This window comes from Melozone crissalis, unplaced genomic scaffold, assembly GCF_028551555.1.
Source record: "Melozone crissalis strain CALT ecotype California unplaced genomic scaffold, PUWL_Pcris_2 ptg000132l_1, whole genome shotgun sequence".
Taxonomy (NCBI): Eukaryota; Metazoa; Chordata; class Aves; order Passeriformes; family Passerellidae; genus Melozone; species Melozone crissalis.
Window position 1 is genome coordinate 4,737,829 of NW_026535905.1, and position 18,386 is coordinate 4,756,214.

At 47.9% G+C, this 18,386-nt stretch overlaps 1 protein-coding gene across 1 annotated transcript in view; it reads left to right on the top strand.

Annotated features, from left to right (window-relative positions):
• The first annotated feature begins 11,988 nt into the window (after window positions 1-11,988).
• The window catches only part of ADRA1D (adrenoceptor alpha 1D), a 42,934-nt gene continuing 36,536 nt past the window's right edge, over window positions 11,989-18,386 (top strand). The window contains exon 1 of the mRNA XM_054293198.1: window positions 11,989-13,171. Within this exon, the coding sequence (XP_054149173.1) occupies window positions 12,205-13,171 (967 nt within the window). The 5' untranslated portion in view covers window positions 11,989-12,204. The remainder of the gene's footprint in view (window positions 13,172-18,386) is intronic.

Consider the following 18,386-nt stretch of genomic DNA (forward strand, 5'->3'; position numbering starts at 1 on the left):
TCAGAGCAAAGTTCAGCTCTCTCAGACTTCACAACCTGCAGCCTTGAGGGGCAACTGAACCTGGCTCAACAAGGACCATGGCAGCCCAGGAGATCTAAAGTAGAGACAGAAAAATTGGCTCCTTTCCCTGAAGGATCTTGGTTAATACCTTTGTTTCTGTGTCTTTAACCGTGGGAAAATATGCAAAATATTTCTGAATTTCTTTCCAACCCCTTCCCGCCATGTGGAATGTATAATTTGAAAGGCACCCTCGGTAAATGAGGTTACTTCCTCACCAGTGGCAGATCTGATCCCACTTTTGGGGTTTGGATCTACCTGGTAAGTCAGAAAATCAGGTGTGTGCTGCAATCACTGTGTGGTTGCTTGAAAAGTTTCAGCTTTGGGTTTAAAGGTTGACCCAACAGTGCTGCCCAAGGGCCCTTGGAGCAGCAAAAAAGAGGTGGAGGTGACCATGTTCCATTCTCAGCAGCCATTGGTAAGGCTGCTGCACTTCCAAGAGATTTGGAAACCACATGGATGATTCCCAAACCCCATTAAAGCTCATTTGCAGGAACAGGACTTGTACCAAAATGTAAAACCACCAGCGAAGAAATTTGGAAGCTGCAACTCCATAACCTTTCCCACCTTACACTGGCATCCTTACACTGGCAAGTCTGACTCAAGGCATCTCATTTAAGCTTTGCAAGCCTTGCTACATCCTCGGATGGGCATCCATGTGGAAAATACATCTCCACACAGCCCCTGGCTCCCAAAGCAGCTGCTCCTCCAAGCTCTGGAGCCCCAGGCATGTTTTTCTCTCTCCACTGCCCCGTTATCCTCTGGCCAGCAGAAAGCCCTGCCCTGGAAGGCCAATTCATGGGCTGCAGGGACAGAGCAGCCCAGCATCACTTGAGAACAGCTAATAGGAAACTGATGCTGCCATCCAAATTCCAGCGCCATTGCAACAAGGTCATTCCTTCAGCAAAATGTCTCGTAAGGGGCTGGGAACACAAACCCTGTGAGGAACGCTTGAGGGAGCTGGGGGTGCTCACCCTGGAGGAAAGGAGACTCAGGGCTGCCCCCATCACTCTGCACAGCTCCTGAAAGGTGCCTGTGCTCAGCTGGGGCTGGGCTCTGTCTGCAGCAGCACTGACACAACCAGAGCACACAGCCTCAAGCTGTGCCAAGGGAAATACAGGTTGGATAGCAGGGAAAAGTTTTTCACAGAAAGGTGATAAAGTTCTGGAATGTTCTGCCCAGGGAGGTGGTGGAGTCCCCATCCCTGGGTGTGTTTAACAAACCCTGGATGTGGCACTGGGTGCCAGGGTTTAGTTGAGGTGTTGGGGCTGGGTTGGACTGGGTGATCTTGAAGGTCTCTTCCAAACTGGTCATTCTGGGAATTCTGTGATTCTCTGGCCCACTCACCTCCAGACCAGAGAGCTCTCAGTAATGTGGTTTTGCTTTTACTGTAGAGGACAAATCTGTTGTGGCCTTCTGGCTTCTAAAGCTGAAATGCAGCCCTGCAGTCACTTGAGAGCCAGGGGAAAGAGAGCAAGGCAATCCCATGAGTGCCCTGCTAAAAACAAACATCTGGCTAATGCCTTCACATGGCCATTGCTGTGCCTCTTGCTAAATTCATTATTATTTTAGCTCTGTGGGTTGCAGCAGATTCAATATTCAGCAGCTAGAGACATTATTCAAATACATCTCAAATCTGGATATTTACTCAGGTGCAATCTCTTTGTTGGAAATAATATTCCCAGACTAAGCAACATTAACATCACTCAAGGGGACATTTCTTGTTGGACTAATAGGGAGATTTGCAGAACATGAGGGTTCACGTAGAAAAAAAATAGAAATGCATTTCTGACTGTGACCATGTTCACAGGGGTCTTATGTTGAGGGAAGAGATGAGGATTTGACTCCACGTTTCAGAAGGCTTGATTTATTATTTTACTATATATATTACATCAAAATTATACTAAAAGAATAGAAGAAAGGATTTCATCTGAAGGCTAGCTAAGAATATTAAAAAAAAGAATGATAACAAAGGCAGCTGTCCCAGACTCTCTGTCTGAGCCAGCTGACTGTGATTGGCCATTAATTATAAACATCCAAGATGGGCCAATCACAGATGCACCTGTTGCATTCCACAGCAGCAGATAATCATTGTTTACATTTTGTTCCTGAGGCCTCTCAGCTTCTCAGCAGGAAAAAATCCTAAGGAAAGGATTTTCATGAAAAGATGTCTGTGACATCTGACTTCCATGGGAACGTCAGGGGAGGCTGAGCTGATCAACAAGGTGCTGAAACAGGGATAAGATGTTCTGCTGCTGCTGTCAGTGCTGCCATAGGATTCCATTTTGCAATGGATTCCATCTGATCAGAAAATAAAACCCAGGCATCACAGAAGAGATGTAACTCTCTCAACCCCTCACTGCCCATCCCATAGAGCCAAAGAGGCCATGAAGATTCTGATGCAGAGAGACATGTGAGCTCAGTCCGAATTTTGCTTTGAAAAGGAAACAGAGAAAGCACCACCGGGAATCAAGAGGCACACAAAGCTGGTGACTGAAGACAGTGCCAGAGGAATTGTCCTGCAGGTGAAGTTTTCACAGGGAGCCACCCTCATGGCATGGCTGTGCCCCCACCATGTGTCCTTGCCCCCAGGTCATCACCTTCAAGCAGAAATTTTATTGACTCCTAACCCGAGGTGGAGATGAGGTGAGGAGCCCAGACGGGGTGAACTTCCTTAATGCCACAGAAATAAATGAGTCTGAAATTTATTCCTCATCCTTTAGTGCTTTAGGTGGCTTGTTAAAAACAACCCAAAGCCTCACACCCACTGAACCCACACCTTTTTAATCCGTCATGAGCTCCTAAAGTAACTCTGGTTAATTCCAACTGAAAGCAAAATTTAAGAACACCACCCAGTTTGCAGTCTAATTTTAGTCTGAGCCTGTGCCACTCATTTTTGTGCCATGTTTTAATATTTGCTATTACTTACTTGTGTTAAATTGAAGTGTGGAAGCCTGCAAGCTCCCTGTGTTCCCTTAAGAAAGCAAACAAGCTCCTGGGAAAAATTACAATGTAACTTGAACTTATAGAAAGAGTACATATTTATTTATCTTTACATTTATGCATCATAAAAAGAGAATTACAAAAAGGCTTCACTTTGTGGGGCTTTATCAGAATCAAGACCATGATCTTGTTTCTAAGGCACCCTCCTGGTGTAGAACAAAATTTGTGGTCACCTTTTTTCCCACCTCTGCCAACAGAGCAGCCCCTTGGACCCCCAGCATCACCCTGATGTCCTGCTCCTGATTGCTAAAGGCAGGTCTTTAAGCCAAACACTCAGGATCCTCTTTGCAAATCCTCCTCCCAACATCTCCACTTCTCTACCCAACTCCCTGTCCATCAAAAGATCAGCTGTTGGGTCAATATATGACTTTTTTGAGTTTTCTGGTTATCTTATGACTAACAGGATGAAAGGATGTCATGACAACTTCTTTATGGGTCATAAAAGAAGGATATAAAGCTAATAGAGAGTGTCCAAAATAGGGCTGCTGTTGGAATCCTAGATACTGAAAATTTTAAATTTTCTGTGCTGAAAGGCAGAGATCCACAAGAGAACACTGCATTTAACGTGAGGCTGTGGAGAAGACTTCCAAAATTGATTAATAGCACTGGGATTATGGGTGTGTAGTTGGTTAGAAATGTGTAATATCACAAGGTAGAAAATGTAGAGTTTAGAGATTTAGAGTTTTAGAATATAGAAATAAATATGAAGCAAGATAGAAGTTTTAGGGCAGAGGCAGGTTGTTGTTTTTTACCTTATTCTTCATGAGTTTGGGTGGTGTTTTGTAATTGGGCAGAAAATTCCGCATTGCGGGCTTCTAAGGATCAGTTATTGGGTTAAAAGGGAAAATAATCTAAGTGTCCTTTCTTAATTAGATAGTTTAGTCTTAAAAGACCTTGTAACAAGAGATAGTTAGACATTTTGTAGCTTGCTAATGAAAAGGTGCCAAAATCATAGTTGTGAAGCTGTTTCACTAATAAAAAGTAATGAACACCTAAATCCAAACATAAACTACTGTCTCAAGTACCTTCAATCCCAACCTCAAGAAACCAATAGGCTGTGAAGATGGTGAAGGGTCTGGAGGGGCCACATGAGGAGTGGCTGAGGTCCCTTGCTTGGTTTAGCCTGGAAAACAGGAGATGAGGGGAGACTCATTGGGGTCTGCAGCTCCTCCGCAGGGGCAGCTCTGATCTCTGCTCTCTGTTTGTCCTGGGTTGTAAAATATGGTTTAGGGGTATTCTATCACCATCTGTCAGAGGTAGGGCAGTTATCTTCTGTTCACTGGGCAGTTTTCTTTATCTCTTCCACAGCCGATCCTCCCTCCAGGAGATCTCTGCTGTTCATGGACCATTAATTATTAATTATCTTCTGTCCATGGCCAGTGAGTGTCCCTGCATGGCTGATCAAATTCCATCATCCCATGGGGAGATGCTCCGCCCAGGGGAGGAGCCAAGCATTCCTACCTGGATCCAATCTGAGGTTTGGGACACCCCAGCAGCCTTTGCCCACTGCATTCCCAGAGGAGCAGCTTTCTGCTGCCCTGCAGTGCCAGAGGGAGCCCAGGCCCATCTGCAGCAGCCCTGGAGCTGCAGAGGAAAACTCCCCCCTTGTGCAGGATCCCTGCTGCAGCAGAGCCACAGCTGGCACTGCAGGAGGGCTGAGCCCCCATGGGATGGGGCTGGGACACCTCCCTGACACACAGGGGGCAGGGCATGGTCTGATTCTGGCAGTGGTTTGTTTTCTTTTTTCTTTTCTTTTCCTTTCTTTTTCCCTTTCTTTTCTTTTCCTTTCTTTTTCCCTTTCTTTTCTTTTCCTTTCTTTTCTTCTATTGCATTTGCATTTTTAATTTTTCTAGTAAATAACTGTTATTCCTATTCCCATATCTTTGCCTGAGAGCCTCTTAATTTCAAAAACTATAATAATTCAGGGGGAGGGGGTTTACATTTTCTATTTCAAGAGAGGCTCCTGCCTTCCTTAGCAGACACCTCTCTTTTCAAACCAAGGCACTACATGAGTGCCAGGATCCAAGGGAACAGCTGAAGCTGTCCCAGGGAAGGTTTAGGATGGATTTTAGGGAAAGATTCCTCTCCCAGAGGCTGCTGGCACTGTCCAGGCTCCCCAGAGAATGGGCACAGCCCCAAATCTGCCAGAGTTCCAGGAGAGTTTGGACAACATTATCAGGGATGCATAGAGTGGAATTGTTGGGGTGTCTGAGCAGGAGCAGGGGTTGAAATAAATGATCCCTGTGTGTCCCTTCCAGCTCAGAATATCCCACAATTCTATGAAGTCCTACTTTGGCGTCCTTTTCCAAAAAATGTTTCTCAGGCTTTTATTTATGAGCCAAAGAATCAACCATGAGAGGCAGATTGTGACAAATCAGAGGGGCTTTGGTTCAGGCCTCATTCCATACCTGCCATTTGAGGCAGCTGATGGCCTGGATTTCTAACTGGTAGGAAAACATACAGTAATGGCAAATAAACGCTGACATTTCGGTGAAGTGAAATTTCGCAAAGAAATAAAACTGCCAACAGAAATATTTTTCTGCGATAACAGAGCAATTCTTTGTTGCAATTTTGACCTTTTGTAGCATTTTTATTTATATATTTGGTTCTGCTGTGATTTATCTCTTATGCTGTTATTTATTTCATTCTATACATCAGCGACTGCTTTTTTTACACCGTCATTAGCCATTTTTCTGCTAATTGCTAATTCTTCCAGTAATTTGGAAGTAATTTGCCTTATGTTTTGCTCATTTTTCCCTGAAAAAATAAAAGTGTTTTGCAATGTGGATCTAAAATGCTCTGCCTGGTATTGGAGTGTTTTATTATATGGCTTTTAACAGAGCAAAAGGCAAAAAAAAAAGAACATCCCTGAGGAATGCTTCATTTTGAACACATCAACATTCCCGCTGAAATAACAAACATGTCCCACCAGCTCTATAAACCACACTTATCTGCTTGTTCTATCTACCCATCCCACCTGCTGTGGCCCCCCAGACAGCAGCATGGCTCCCAGAGCCCTTCCCCTTCCACACAGCAGCTCCAGCCTCTCTCCTTGGCTCCTGCTCACTGGATCAGGCTGGGGCTGAGATGTGGGGTGGAGGCCAGCACCTCCTGAGTGCAGGTCTCCACAGAGATTCTCCAAGGGCTGGAGCACCCCTGCTATGGAAACAGCCTGAGAGATTTGTGATTGTTCAGCCTGGAGAGGCTCAGAGCCCCTTGCAGGCCCTAAAGGGGCTCCAGGAGAGCTGGAGAGGGACTGGGGACAAGGGATGGAGGGACAGGACACAGGGAATGGTTTCCCACTGCCAGAGGGCAGGGATGGATGGGATATTTGGAAGGAATTGTTCCCTGAGAGGAACAATTCCTGGCACAGGGTGCCCAGAGAAGCTGTGGATCCCTGGAAGCGTCCAAGGCAAGGTTGGACAGGGCTGGACTAGTAGAAGGTGTCCCTGCCCACAGGGGGTTGGAAAGAGATGGTCTTTGATGTCCCTTCCAACCCAAACCATTCTGTGATTATTTTTTCTTGGGTTTTTTTTTTTTTTCCTCTATGCAGTTGCTCCAAAATTAAATTAAAAACCTGTAAGAGGAAGGTAATAAATTGCTCTCTGCATCAGCTGGCAAGGAGAAAAGAAAGTTTAGACTAGACCAGAAACCTTCCAACCAGGAGGGCAGGGAACCCACTGAGGGAGGAGAAAGCCACCATAAAGGGAGATTTTGGAAAAGACAAATCCATCATCAGGAAAGGGACTTGGACCAGATCTCCATTTTCCTTCTCATTAGTGCTCTGGGACCACAGCACTTGAGTAGAGGAGCAAACATTTAAAAATCAAACCATACCCAGACCAGCCACATTCACATGAAAAGGAGAACATTAGGAAAAAATAGTAAATGTAGTAAGATGTGATAGTGGCTGGGATGGGTTGTGGGGGCAGGAAGGCAAAGGGAAAGGGAATTTTAATCCATATCTGAGCAGGTTTAAGTAGATCTCATTAGAGGATGCTCAGAGTTTCTTCTCCCCCACCTTTATCATGCAGTCAACAAAAGCTATTTTCTTCTCCTCTCTGCCTCATTTATTAAGCCATAAACATTCACAGCATAGCCTGGTTTTTCCTAGACTTAAATAAAATTGCAAGAATACAAAAATATTAACAAAACATGCATTCATCACAAAGACTTCACTTACATCAACAAAAATAATTCACTCTAACAAAGTCAAAATGACTTCTTAGAATCATTTAGGTTGAAAGAGAGTAACAGCACAACATGAACAAAGGTGGACAATTTACACACACATTCACAATTAAAATCAAATTTCTCCACATTTCTAAAGCTCTGCACAATTGCCCAGTCCAGGCTTTGCTCATTACATCTCCCAATTACTGTCCAGATCTCCAATATCTCCAGAGCCCCCATGTTTGGAAACAAAAGGTGCAGCAGAACAGGTTTGAACCATTCCTTGCAATCACTTTAAGCTCATTTTTATTATATTTGAAGACCTGTGTGCAGCACAGGAGCCAGCAGAGCTGGACAGGACCTCAGAGGGACCAGCAGTGAAGATTGATCCTGGCTTTCCTGAGGATTTTTGGATGCCCTACCCAAGGCAACTCAAGCCTACCTTTACAAACACTCAAATATTATTAATTTGCCTTAAATATTATGAATGTTATGAATCTGCATTGGCTGTGAGCTCAATCCATTTCTCCCAGCTCTGGATCCAGGAGATACTGCAGGCAAAATCATGGTTTGGGTTGGAAAGGACCTTAAAGATAATTTATTTCCAACCCCCTGCCATGGGCAGGGAACATCTTCCACCCACAGTACCACTCTGCTTGGTACAAACCCCAGAGTGTTTGCAAATGTTGATCAAAATCCTTTAAGCTCTGGTGCTTTGAACCAAAAAATTGCCTTTCCTTTCCAAGATTTGGGCATAACATGTAATTACAGCGTGACAAACACTGTTCAGCAGGTGTATGTGTGTCTTTTTATTATCTAAAGAGCCCTGTTCACATCACCAAATGGCTCTACTTCAATCCCAGGTTAGCCTCTGCTCCGAAAGAGTAAAAAAAGAGGGAGGAAAGGGATAAAAGACAACAAGAGGGAAGAGCTGTACCTTCTGATTGGCAATATACCAGGTGCTCACACACCTCTGTGTGTGTTTACTTCAAATTTCTCCATGCAGACCTAGCCCAACGCTTTTATTTGGGTTTAAGTGGATCAGCACAAACCTGTTCCTTGTTAGGAACAAATTAAAGATTAAATTAACCATAATGGCCCTGATTTGGAGAGAAGCACATGATGTGTTTCTGATGTACTTTAGCTGACAGTGACAGCACAGGATGTGATCTCTCCCTGCCCTGGTGGGGATGGCAAAGGCATCAGAGCAACCTCAGGGGTTTTCTGTGTGGTTGGGGCAGAAGTTGCAGCCCCCAGGCTCTTACCCCCACCAAAAATTGCCCCTTCCTCCCTCCCATCCCATCCTTGCACCCCACTCAAACCCTGCAGTCCATGCCAGCTCCAACCCCTCAGCAACACAGGACAAGTTGTGTTTGGAGACATCAGGAGAGGAGGAGAGCTCGCCCAGGGAGGGTAGGTGAGGATTCTTTTGCTTCTTTTTCGCCAGGATTAAATGTGTGAGATGGTATTTCTTGTTCGGACTCAGATCTTTATTAGTTCTTCTCTATGTCACAGTCTCACAAACCCTGAGTTCTACAGCACCTCACCCTAACAAACTAAAAATGGAGCCCCATCTCTCTCTCTACATGGTCTTTTAGGGATAAACTGTCCAATTAGGAAATAACACCTAAATTATTTTTACTTTTAACCCAATAACCAACCACCCATGGCCCACAATGTGAATTTGTTTATCCAATTACACAAAGCCACCCAAACCCATGGAGAAGAAGCTGAAGAAGAAGGTAAAGAAGAAGGGCCAGCCTCTGCCCTAAAACCTCCATCATATATATATATACTATATATACTATATATACTATATATACTATATATTATATATACTATATACTATGTATATGGTATATATACTATATATATGGTATATATACTATATACTATATATAGTATATATATTACTATATATATTTATATATATATTCTAAAACCTTAAGTTTTCCACCCTGTGATATTACACACTTCTATTCAAACTCCACACCCACAATCCCAGTTCTACCATTCAATTTTGGAAGCCTTCTCCATGGCCTCAGGTCAATGCAGTGTTCTCCTGGGGGTCAGTGCCTGGCAGCACAGAAATCTAAAATTCTCAGCATCCAATGTCCCAACAGGCAGGATCAGGGCAGACTCAAAATCTTCGTCCCATCTTTTCTCCCTACGTGCTTAAAATCCTGCTGTACATGAGAAGCTTCAGTCAACCCTTCACTTTGGAGGGAGGCACATGTTTTCTTTATCTCTGGGTGTCACTGGATAGATTAGATGAGATAAATTTATCTCCACAGCAATCTGTGTTGCTGCAAAGATAGGGCTACAAAATTCCATGGATGAGATCTTCCCATGCTGAGTTTAGCATCCCAGTAAGAAACAATCCTTCATTTTGGTGGCTGACATGTTTTCATCAAAACATAAGGAAAACTAATTTGACCCCAAGTGTTGGGTGTTTGGGCTTTTTAAAAAAAAAAATCACATTAAAAAAGCTGTTAAGTATTTGTTGGGTGGGTTATTTTAAGCAAAACCATCCTTATGAACATTTTTCTTGTGCAATGTTTGTTTCTATTTTCTTGTACTTTCAAGTTTTCTTCTCAGCAGGGCCAAAATCCCAGCACAAGGAAGTTGGGTGAAATCTTAAGGAAGAAAAAAAAGTGCATGAAAGAAATGAAGAAAATCAAAAATGTGTCATTTCCTGCAATGATTATCAAGGGAAATAAAGGAATAAAGAAGCTGTAATATTTTTTATCCACTCCCATACCCAGTGAATCTCCAGATCTCCCATGCTCTGACAGCACCAGTTAAATCATCCCACTGTCCACTTGGCCTGCCCTTTAAACCGACTATTTTCTTAAGGAAAAAAAAGTTGAAAAATCATGGATAAACACACTCCAAGGAAATATTTCCTGTGTACAGTAGAAAGAAGCTGAGGGAGAGCCCCTGTTCACCAGCAGGGTCAGTCCCCATCCCAATGTATGGAGGCAGGTCACTGGAAGGAAACCAGTGTAAACAGGATCTGCTTTTATCGGTGGGAAAAAAAAAAAACCCAGTCCTGTTTAAATTAGCCAGAAATATATTCCTATATGTTAAATATGTTATAGTCACAGGCTGCTGTGGCAAAGTTTACTGCAGGGTTCAGTCCTGGCAGGGAGCTGTCCCAAATGCAAGACCCTGACTGTCCCTTGTGCTTTGGGAGGGAGCTCATGAGGGGATGCTTGCACCACGAGCAGGATGCTTGAGGGGTCAGGGTTTGGCACGGGAGGGATGCTGGATGCAGGACCACAAAGGAAAACTGGCAAGGCATCCTTCTGGTGGGATGCTGGGGCTGGGGGTGACCTGTCAGACTGGCAGGGCATTCTCCTGGTGGGATGCTGGGGATGAATGGCCAGACTGGCAGGGCATTCTCCTGGTGGGATGCTGGGCCTGGGGGAAACAGGACATCTGTGCACAGCATCCTGCTGGTGGGATATTGAGGCTGACAGGGACATGCCAGCCATATAGGAGGTCATTGTGGTGGGATGCTGGGAGAGAGCCACGTCAGCCTGGCAGGGCATCCTCCCGCTGGGATGCGGTCCCGGGGGTGCCGCAAGGGTGGTCTCCAGTGGGATGGCGCTGTCCCCTCGCTGTCCCCGCTCTGTCCCCTCGCTGTCCCTTTGCTGTCCCCACTCTGTCCCCACTCTGTCCCTTTGCTGTCCCCGCAGCCCCGGGACCCGCCGGGCAATCCCTGCGCTCTGCTGCCCTCCGGCGGTGACGGGCGGGAGCGCCGCACTCCCGGGACTGAGTGATCCTGCTGGGGCTGCATCCCAATTCTAAGTGATCCTGCTGGGGGATAAACCCCACTGCTTAGTGTGCCTGCTGGGGCTGTACCCCAATTCTGAGTGATCCTGCTGGGGGATAAATCGCAGTGCTGAGTGCTCCTCCTGGGACTATACTCCAATTCTGACTGATCTTCCTGGGGGTTAAATCCCAGTTTTGAGTCATCCTGCTGGGACTACACCCCAATTCTGAGTGATCCTGGTGGGGGTTAAACCCGGTACTGAGTGATCCTGATGGGACTGGACCCAGGTTCTGAGTGGTCCTGCTGGGGCTGCATCCCAGTGCTGAGTGACCCCTCCTGGGGGCTAAACCCCAGTTCTGAGTGATCTCCCTGGTATTGCACCCCAGTTCTGAGTTATCCTGCTGGGGCTGCACCTCAGTTCTGAGCGCTCCTCCTGGGGACTAAACCCCAGTTCTGAGTGCTCCTCCTGAGGCTGCACCCCAGTGCTGCGAGACCCTCCCGGGGGCTGCCTCCATCCAGAGCGTGCCTGAACTCCCTCCATCATCATCATCATCATCTCGCCTGGACCCCCTTCATCATCTCGCCTGGACCCCCTCCATCATTATCTCGCCTGGACCCCCTCCTTCATCTCGCGTGGACCCCCTCCATCATCTCCCCTCTCCCCTCCTGCTCTGCTGCCGCTTTCACTCTGCCCGGGGCTCGCCTCGTCCTGCAAAGCCGCGCTGCCTCCTCCTCTCCTCCTCCTCCTCCTCCTCCTCCTCCCCGGCGGCACCTGACGCGCGGGGCTCCCGCCCGCCCCCGGCCCGTCCGGCCCCTCCCGCCGCTGTCGGTCGGAGCCGCGGAGCCGCCGGGCGCTGCCGGCCGTGCCCAGCGCAGCCCCCGGAGCATGCCAGGGCGGCGGGGGGGCTCTGACCGCGCTGCCCCCCCGGGGCTGAGCGCCGGGGACAGCGGGGACAGCGGGGACAGCGGGGGGCAGCGCGGGCGGACGGCGTGAAGCGGGCGGGGGGCACCGCGTCCTGCCCTCCCTCCCTTTTTCTCTCTTTCTCTCCATCCCTCCATCCCTGTCTCCTCCACCCCGGCCGGGGGAGCGAGGTGCGTCTTGGCGGGGGCTGCCAGCCGGGGATGATGCTGGGGGAGCTGCGCCTAGGCACCGCTTTCTCCTCGCCCTCAATGGAGCCCGCACTTTCTCTACAATGACTTTCCCCGAGCTGAGCAATGGCAGCTTGAGTGAGAACCGGACGGGACAAGGCGGCCAGAGCGCTGCCAACCGGTCCTGGGGGCTGCAAGGGGAGGAGACCCCCGAGGGCAACGGCACCACGCTGACTTTCGCCTTGGACGTGCAGGCGGTGGGAGTCGGGGTGTTCCTGGCCGTCTTCATCCTCTCGGCCATCGTGGGGAACATCCTGGTCATCCTCTCGGTGGCTTGCAACCGGCACCTGCAGACTGTCACCAACTACTTCATCGTCAACCTGGCCATCGCCGACCTGCTGCTGAGCACCACCGTGCTGCCCTTCTCGGCCACCCTGGAGGTGTTGGGCTTCTGGGTGTTCGGGCGCATCTTCTGCAACATCTGGGCAGCGGTGGACGTGCTCTGCTGCTCTGCCTCCATCATGAGCCTGTGCATCATCTCCGTGGACAGGTACATCGGCGTCAAGTACTCCCTCAAGTACCCCACCATCATGACGGAGAGGAAGGCGGGAGTCATCCTCGTGGTGGTCTGGCTCTCCTCCATGGTCATCTCCATCGGGCCGCTGCTGGGCTGGAAGGAGCCGCCGCCGCCGGACGAGAGCATCTGCAGCATCACAGAGGAGCCGGGCTATGCCCTCTTCTCCTCCCTCTTCTCCTTCTACCTGCCCCTCATGGTCATCCTGGTGATGTACTTCAGGATTTACGTGGTGGCCAGGCGGACCACCCGGAGCCTGGAGGCAGGGGTCAAGAAGGAGAGGAACAAGTCCATGGAGGTGGTGCTGCGCATCCACTGCCGCAGCGTGCTGGAGGAGCCCCTCTCCAGCACCCGCAGCAAGGGACACAACTTCAGGAGCTCCCTCTCCGTGAGGCTCCTCAAGTTCTCCCGGGAGAAAAAAGCAGCCAAGACTCTTGCCATCGTCGTGGGTGTCTTCATCCTCTGCTGGTTCCCCTTCTTCTTCATCCTACCTTTTGGTAAGTGACCCCATCCCATGCCTGGGGCTGAGCCCCTGGGGACCTGCTCCTTGGGACAAACTTTTCAGGACACAACTCATGCATAAAAATGAGGGAGAGATGACTGATAGGTGAATAAACCAGCGATGAATTCATTCAATTAATTAACACTTATTCAATATTTATTAAGCAAAGTCATATAATCAATCAGAGTAGATAGCAAATGAATAAAATAGCAGCTATAAATAATAATTGCTTTCATTAATTCATTCTGCGTTCAGCATTTTAACTAACAAAGTTTAGGCTAGGAAGGAAGCAGCTCTGTTTCATACAGGCTGTTTCTATGTCGTCTCCAACAACAGTTTTGCTGTCTCCTCATTCTCCTAGTTTGGGAACTGCACCTGGATATGCCCCTGTGGGTCCAGGGCTCCCACCTCTGTTGGAGATGAGTGAGGTTTATTCCCTCCAAGGAGTGTGTCAGAGCCTGAAGCACAAATCCTGACTTTCCCGGGTTGATGCTGTTGTGCAGGGACCTGAAACAGGACCGAGTGTTGTTCATAAGGGTGATGGGTGAAGATCCTTTGTGGTTTTCCAGGTCTGATCCACCACCCCCAGGAGCTGTGGCCCTGCTGTAGTGCCCGTGTGCTCATTTAGGGCCGTCTCTCGTGTTGTGCGCTAAAGTTTTGGCAAGTTGGTTGTGAGAAGGATGCTCCCCCCTGCGAGCAGGGGAGGCTGAGCAGGCACAGAGCCCACCAGGGACGTGTGTGAGTGTCCCCTTCCAGCACCAGGGACCCAGGATGTGCAGGGAAGCCAGTGCTCCTCGCCCTGACAGCAGGCACCCAGCTCAGGGCACCCGATTAACCCTCTGGAATGCTGCAGCTGAACCTGGAGCTGGGAAAAACGAGATCGAAATAATTCCTGAGCATCAGCAGCAGCCTTTGCACAGAGCTCAGCAAAGCAGGGAGGTCTGTCATTCCATCTGCCAGCTGGGAGCCACGTGTCCCACAGCCCATGGGGGACTTGTGTCCCACCAAGCCTGCAGCCAGAGGAGCATTCAGCACAGCTGGGGCTGCTGCACTTTTTTCTCAGGGTTTTTTCAGATCCTCTTGCTCGGGGCTGCCTCTCCAGTCGGTGGGAACAGCAATTGTGACTGCAGGACAGATTTTGCCCTGCTGAGGTTTCTGAGCTCCCTCCAGCACTGGGGCTGTTTCCCTGGGCTGTGTCTCCAGGCACAGCTGGAGCCCAGGGCTGTGAGACACCCTCCAGTGGGATAATCCCCTGGGATCCCTGGTGCCTGGAGAGCTGAGGGGTCCCTGGAGTGGTGGATCAGGGCTGTGCCTGGCTGCTCTCACCATGCTGCTGTCTGGTGCCTCTGCTCCAGTGTCTCCTGTGGGTGAGGGTGGTGTTTGGGGGTTTGGATCAGCTCTCCACAGGGGTGAAATCATTGCTGTGAGAATTTTCACCCTGTGGGAGCGTTGCAGTTGATGGTATAACTCAGGCAGGGAGCAGTAAGGCTGCACTGAGCTCCTCTCCCTGCAAGACCAGGGATGAATTATACCATTTGGCCGTGCCTCAGTTTCCCTTTCAGTGATCAGGGGTATTGGGGGGAATGGAGGGGAAGTGGTTTAACCTGCAAATAAACAGTTTGGGAATTGTGGGGCTCAGGGAGATGCCAGTCCTTGAAGGTTGAGCCCTCTGAGCATCCCCATTCTGATGTTCCCTTCCTTGGCCAGCCAGGGCAGGAACCAGCTCCAAACCTCATTTGCACCTTTCCACCTTAAAAATAACTAAATCACTGAATGATTTGGGATGGAGGGGACTTTAAAGATTGTTTAGATCCAACCACATGACAACCTTCCAGCTAATGAAGCTGGAAATCAGGATCCTGTTCCTCTGAGTTACTCCCAGTACTTTGAAACAGAGAAGGAACCTCAGACAAATACTTTTCAGTAGGAAAAATTAATTTTATTTAGTTTTACCATATCTGTTCTGCCTTGAGACCCTGGTGCCAGCTTCTCTGCTGATGTAAATCAGACAAGTCAAAGGAGGCACACTGATTTCCACCAGCTAAAAATCCAAACTTCATTCTTGAGGTGCCTCCCACTAACCCATTTGCTTCCTCCAAGCACACAACTGGCCAAGTCCTTTATAAACACAGCTTTGATCTTTGCTTCCTGCCATATTATATGTATAATATAAACACGGCAAAAGTTCATTTATTTTATGACTACAAAATATGCTGCCTCTGATTTCCCCTCCCTCCCCTTTATTAATGGCAATTTCCTATTCAAATCTGAGAATCGTCCAATGCTGTCAAGAAGGGAACAGAAACTTCTGATCTTGGATTTTGCAGCTCAGGAGACAGGTCTGAAACTTGCAGAAATCAGGAAATTTCACTGTAAATCCACAAGCTGAAACATGCTGCAGCCAACTCTGCTAAAGAAGGTTATAAGTGGTAAAGTAGAATGGGTTTTATTTATTTCATAAGACAAAATTAGGTGAAAGAATTCAGGAGCAACAGAAAATTATATTGATGCACACTTTAAATGAAAGTAAAACTCCCATGAAAAACAAGATATCTTTCAATTGTAGAGCAATGTATTGTTTCAACTCCAGAGTAAATTGGAATTTATTAAAATTCAGAGACATTTCAAATTGAGCCTTCAAATCGCACCGAAGTGAAATGAACAAGTGATCTCTTTTCTTCTGAAAATATCCAAATGTTTTGACTTCTTTTTTTTCTCTCTTTGACATGAATTTGCAGGAAGTCATCATTGAGTCACACTGTTCACTGAGGTCTGATTAAAATTTTTAGTAAAATTAAATTTTTCAAGTGACAAAAGACTCTCAGCTCCACTTTAAAGTCCTTCAGCACTCAGAAACTTCCGTGCTCGGTGTCTCTGTGTCTGCACACATCCTTGTCACTCTGCAGAGTAGCTCCCACATTTGTTGCACGGGGGTAATATTCATCACATTGGTGCTGAAAAGCTGAAATAACCAAAATTTTCAAATATTGTGTGTGCCAAATGCTGTCAGCCATTCCTCCAGGCTCAAATAATCTGCAATGATTTTTCTTTAAATCAGCTCAAACTCCCCGACACCACCACAGTCTATTTATCAGCTGAGTGATTTAACTCCCTCTTGGATGTGTGATCCCAGTCCCTGAGCACGGGGTGTTTCACCAGCAGTTTAAATACAATTAACAGCTTCTGTGGCTAATGAGGATCTTGAGCAGTGGGTTGTTCAAGCCAAGATGAAATCCTGGTTTGTGGTTTGTGTTTGGGTCCTGTCTGTGGAGAACAGTGGAGCTCTCCTGGGCTGCTGGGAGGTGCTTCTGGGGTTTGTGTCAGGGTTCCTGCTCCCTGAGCAAACACCTGCCAAGAGAATTCAGCCAGAGATTTCTCAGAGATGTGGGGCCAGGAGTTTAAGACTGGTTTGTAGCATGTAGCTCATCTCCCTTTGGTAGTGTCAAGCCATGGAGATGCTCCAAGGGCTGGGGCTCTACTCTAGAGCCAGGATGGCAGAGCTGGGAGTGCTTACATGGAGAGGAAAAGGCTCCAGGGAGAGCTCAGTGCCTAAAGGAGGCTCATAAAGGAGGCAGCAAAACTTGTTATATTGGCAAAAAATGATAGGACAAGGGGCAGTGGCTTTAAACTGACAGAGGGCAGGGTTGGATGGGAGATTGGGAAGAAATTCCTCCCTGTGAGGATGGTGAGGTCCTGGCACAGGGTGCCCAGAGCAGCTGTGGCTGCCCCTGGATCTCTGGAAGTGCCCAAAGCCAGGTTGGAGCAACCTGGGACAGTGGGGTTTGGGTGGTGCTGCTGGTCCCTTCCAACCCAAAACTTTTGGTGGTGATTCTATGACTACAAAAACATCCAGGCACAACTAATGAGCTGATGGTGTCTGCGCTGCAGGTATTTGCAGAAAAGTGGGATATATCCTAGTCTGGATTTTTTACTCGATGATCTCTGAGGGCTTCTTCAACTTTAACAATTCTGTGGCTCTGTAGAGGCTTCACTGGCTCTTCTGCTGATGGAAAATCCTGTTAAATTTAGGTGCTGTGTTTGTCTTTGCAGTAGGACACCTATGCCAGGTGGTCAGGGAAGCAGAACCCCCTATAGGTAGATAGGGGGTTTCTGATCCCGGAGGATGTAAGAAAGAGTGGGAGGAGGGATGGAAGCCTGATTCCCATCACTCTTCAGCTGGGGAGCACCTGAATCTCAATGTGAGTTCTCAGACAGGACCATCCCAGCAGTGGAGGCCAAGACCTTCTTCATCAGCACCTCCATCAGGAGGATCCAGGAGGAAACAGCCATCCCTTGGGATCAAGGATGGCCTAGCTGGTGCCCAGGATGGTGATTTAGGTACCTCAGTGCCTGTGGTTTTTAAGCACAGTCTGGGCTCCCATAGTGGGCTCCCATGTTTGTTATTCTTTAGATTTGGTCAGAAATCAGGACTGGTGTGAGAAAGAAAGACGCATAGTGAGAAATGAGGAAACTCCTTAGTTAGTACCACACAAGGGTGTCACACAAGGGTGAAGGCCACAACCCAAGGGTGAAGGCCACACAAGGGTAAAGGCCACAACCCAAGGCTTCCTTTGCCATGTCCATCCCCAATCAGCAGGTTACCCAGAAAAGGAAAGCCTGAAGAGACCCCTGGGCATGGATAAAACCCCGCAGACTGACAGTCCAACCTTTGCCTTGGGTGGGTGACTCGCTGGGTTTGCAGTGGAAGCTGCTGCTCATTCCCAGGTACGATGCAGAACAGTGAACTGGCTTTTCCACCTGCACCCTGAAGGAAAGGCAGCTGCTGCACCAGCCAGGCTCTGAAAGGTCTCCTTCAAGCCAAAATATAAATGTATTTTGAGTTGTTGTTTGACACAGGGCAGGAGCCCTTTCACAAAGCACTTTGCAGAGCTGTAGCAGTGCTCAGCTTCAGGAAGTGCCACTTGTAAAATAAATGATGGGGAAAACACTGTGAAAGCACGTTTCATGTGAGACCATGTTCTGATAGAAATTGGGAATCTAATTCTACTCTGATAAAGAGTAGGACGATTTATCATTGTTTTTTAATAAGGAAAGGGTTTACGCTATCACTCTGTGCCTGGGATGAACTCACCACCTGATGAACTCTTTTGTGATAGAAGCACAGAATGGTTTGGGTTGGGAGGGACCTGAAAGTTCATCTCATTCCACCCCCTGCCATGGGCAGGGACACCTTCCACCAAAGCAGGTGG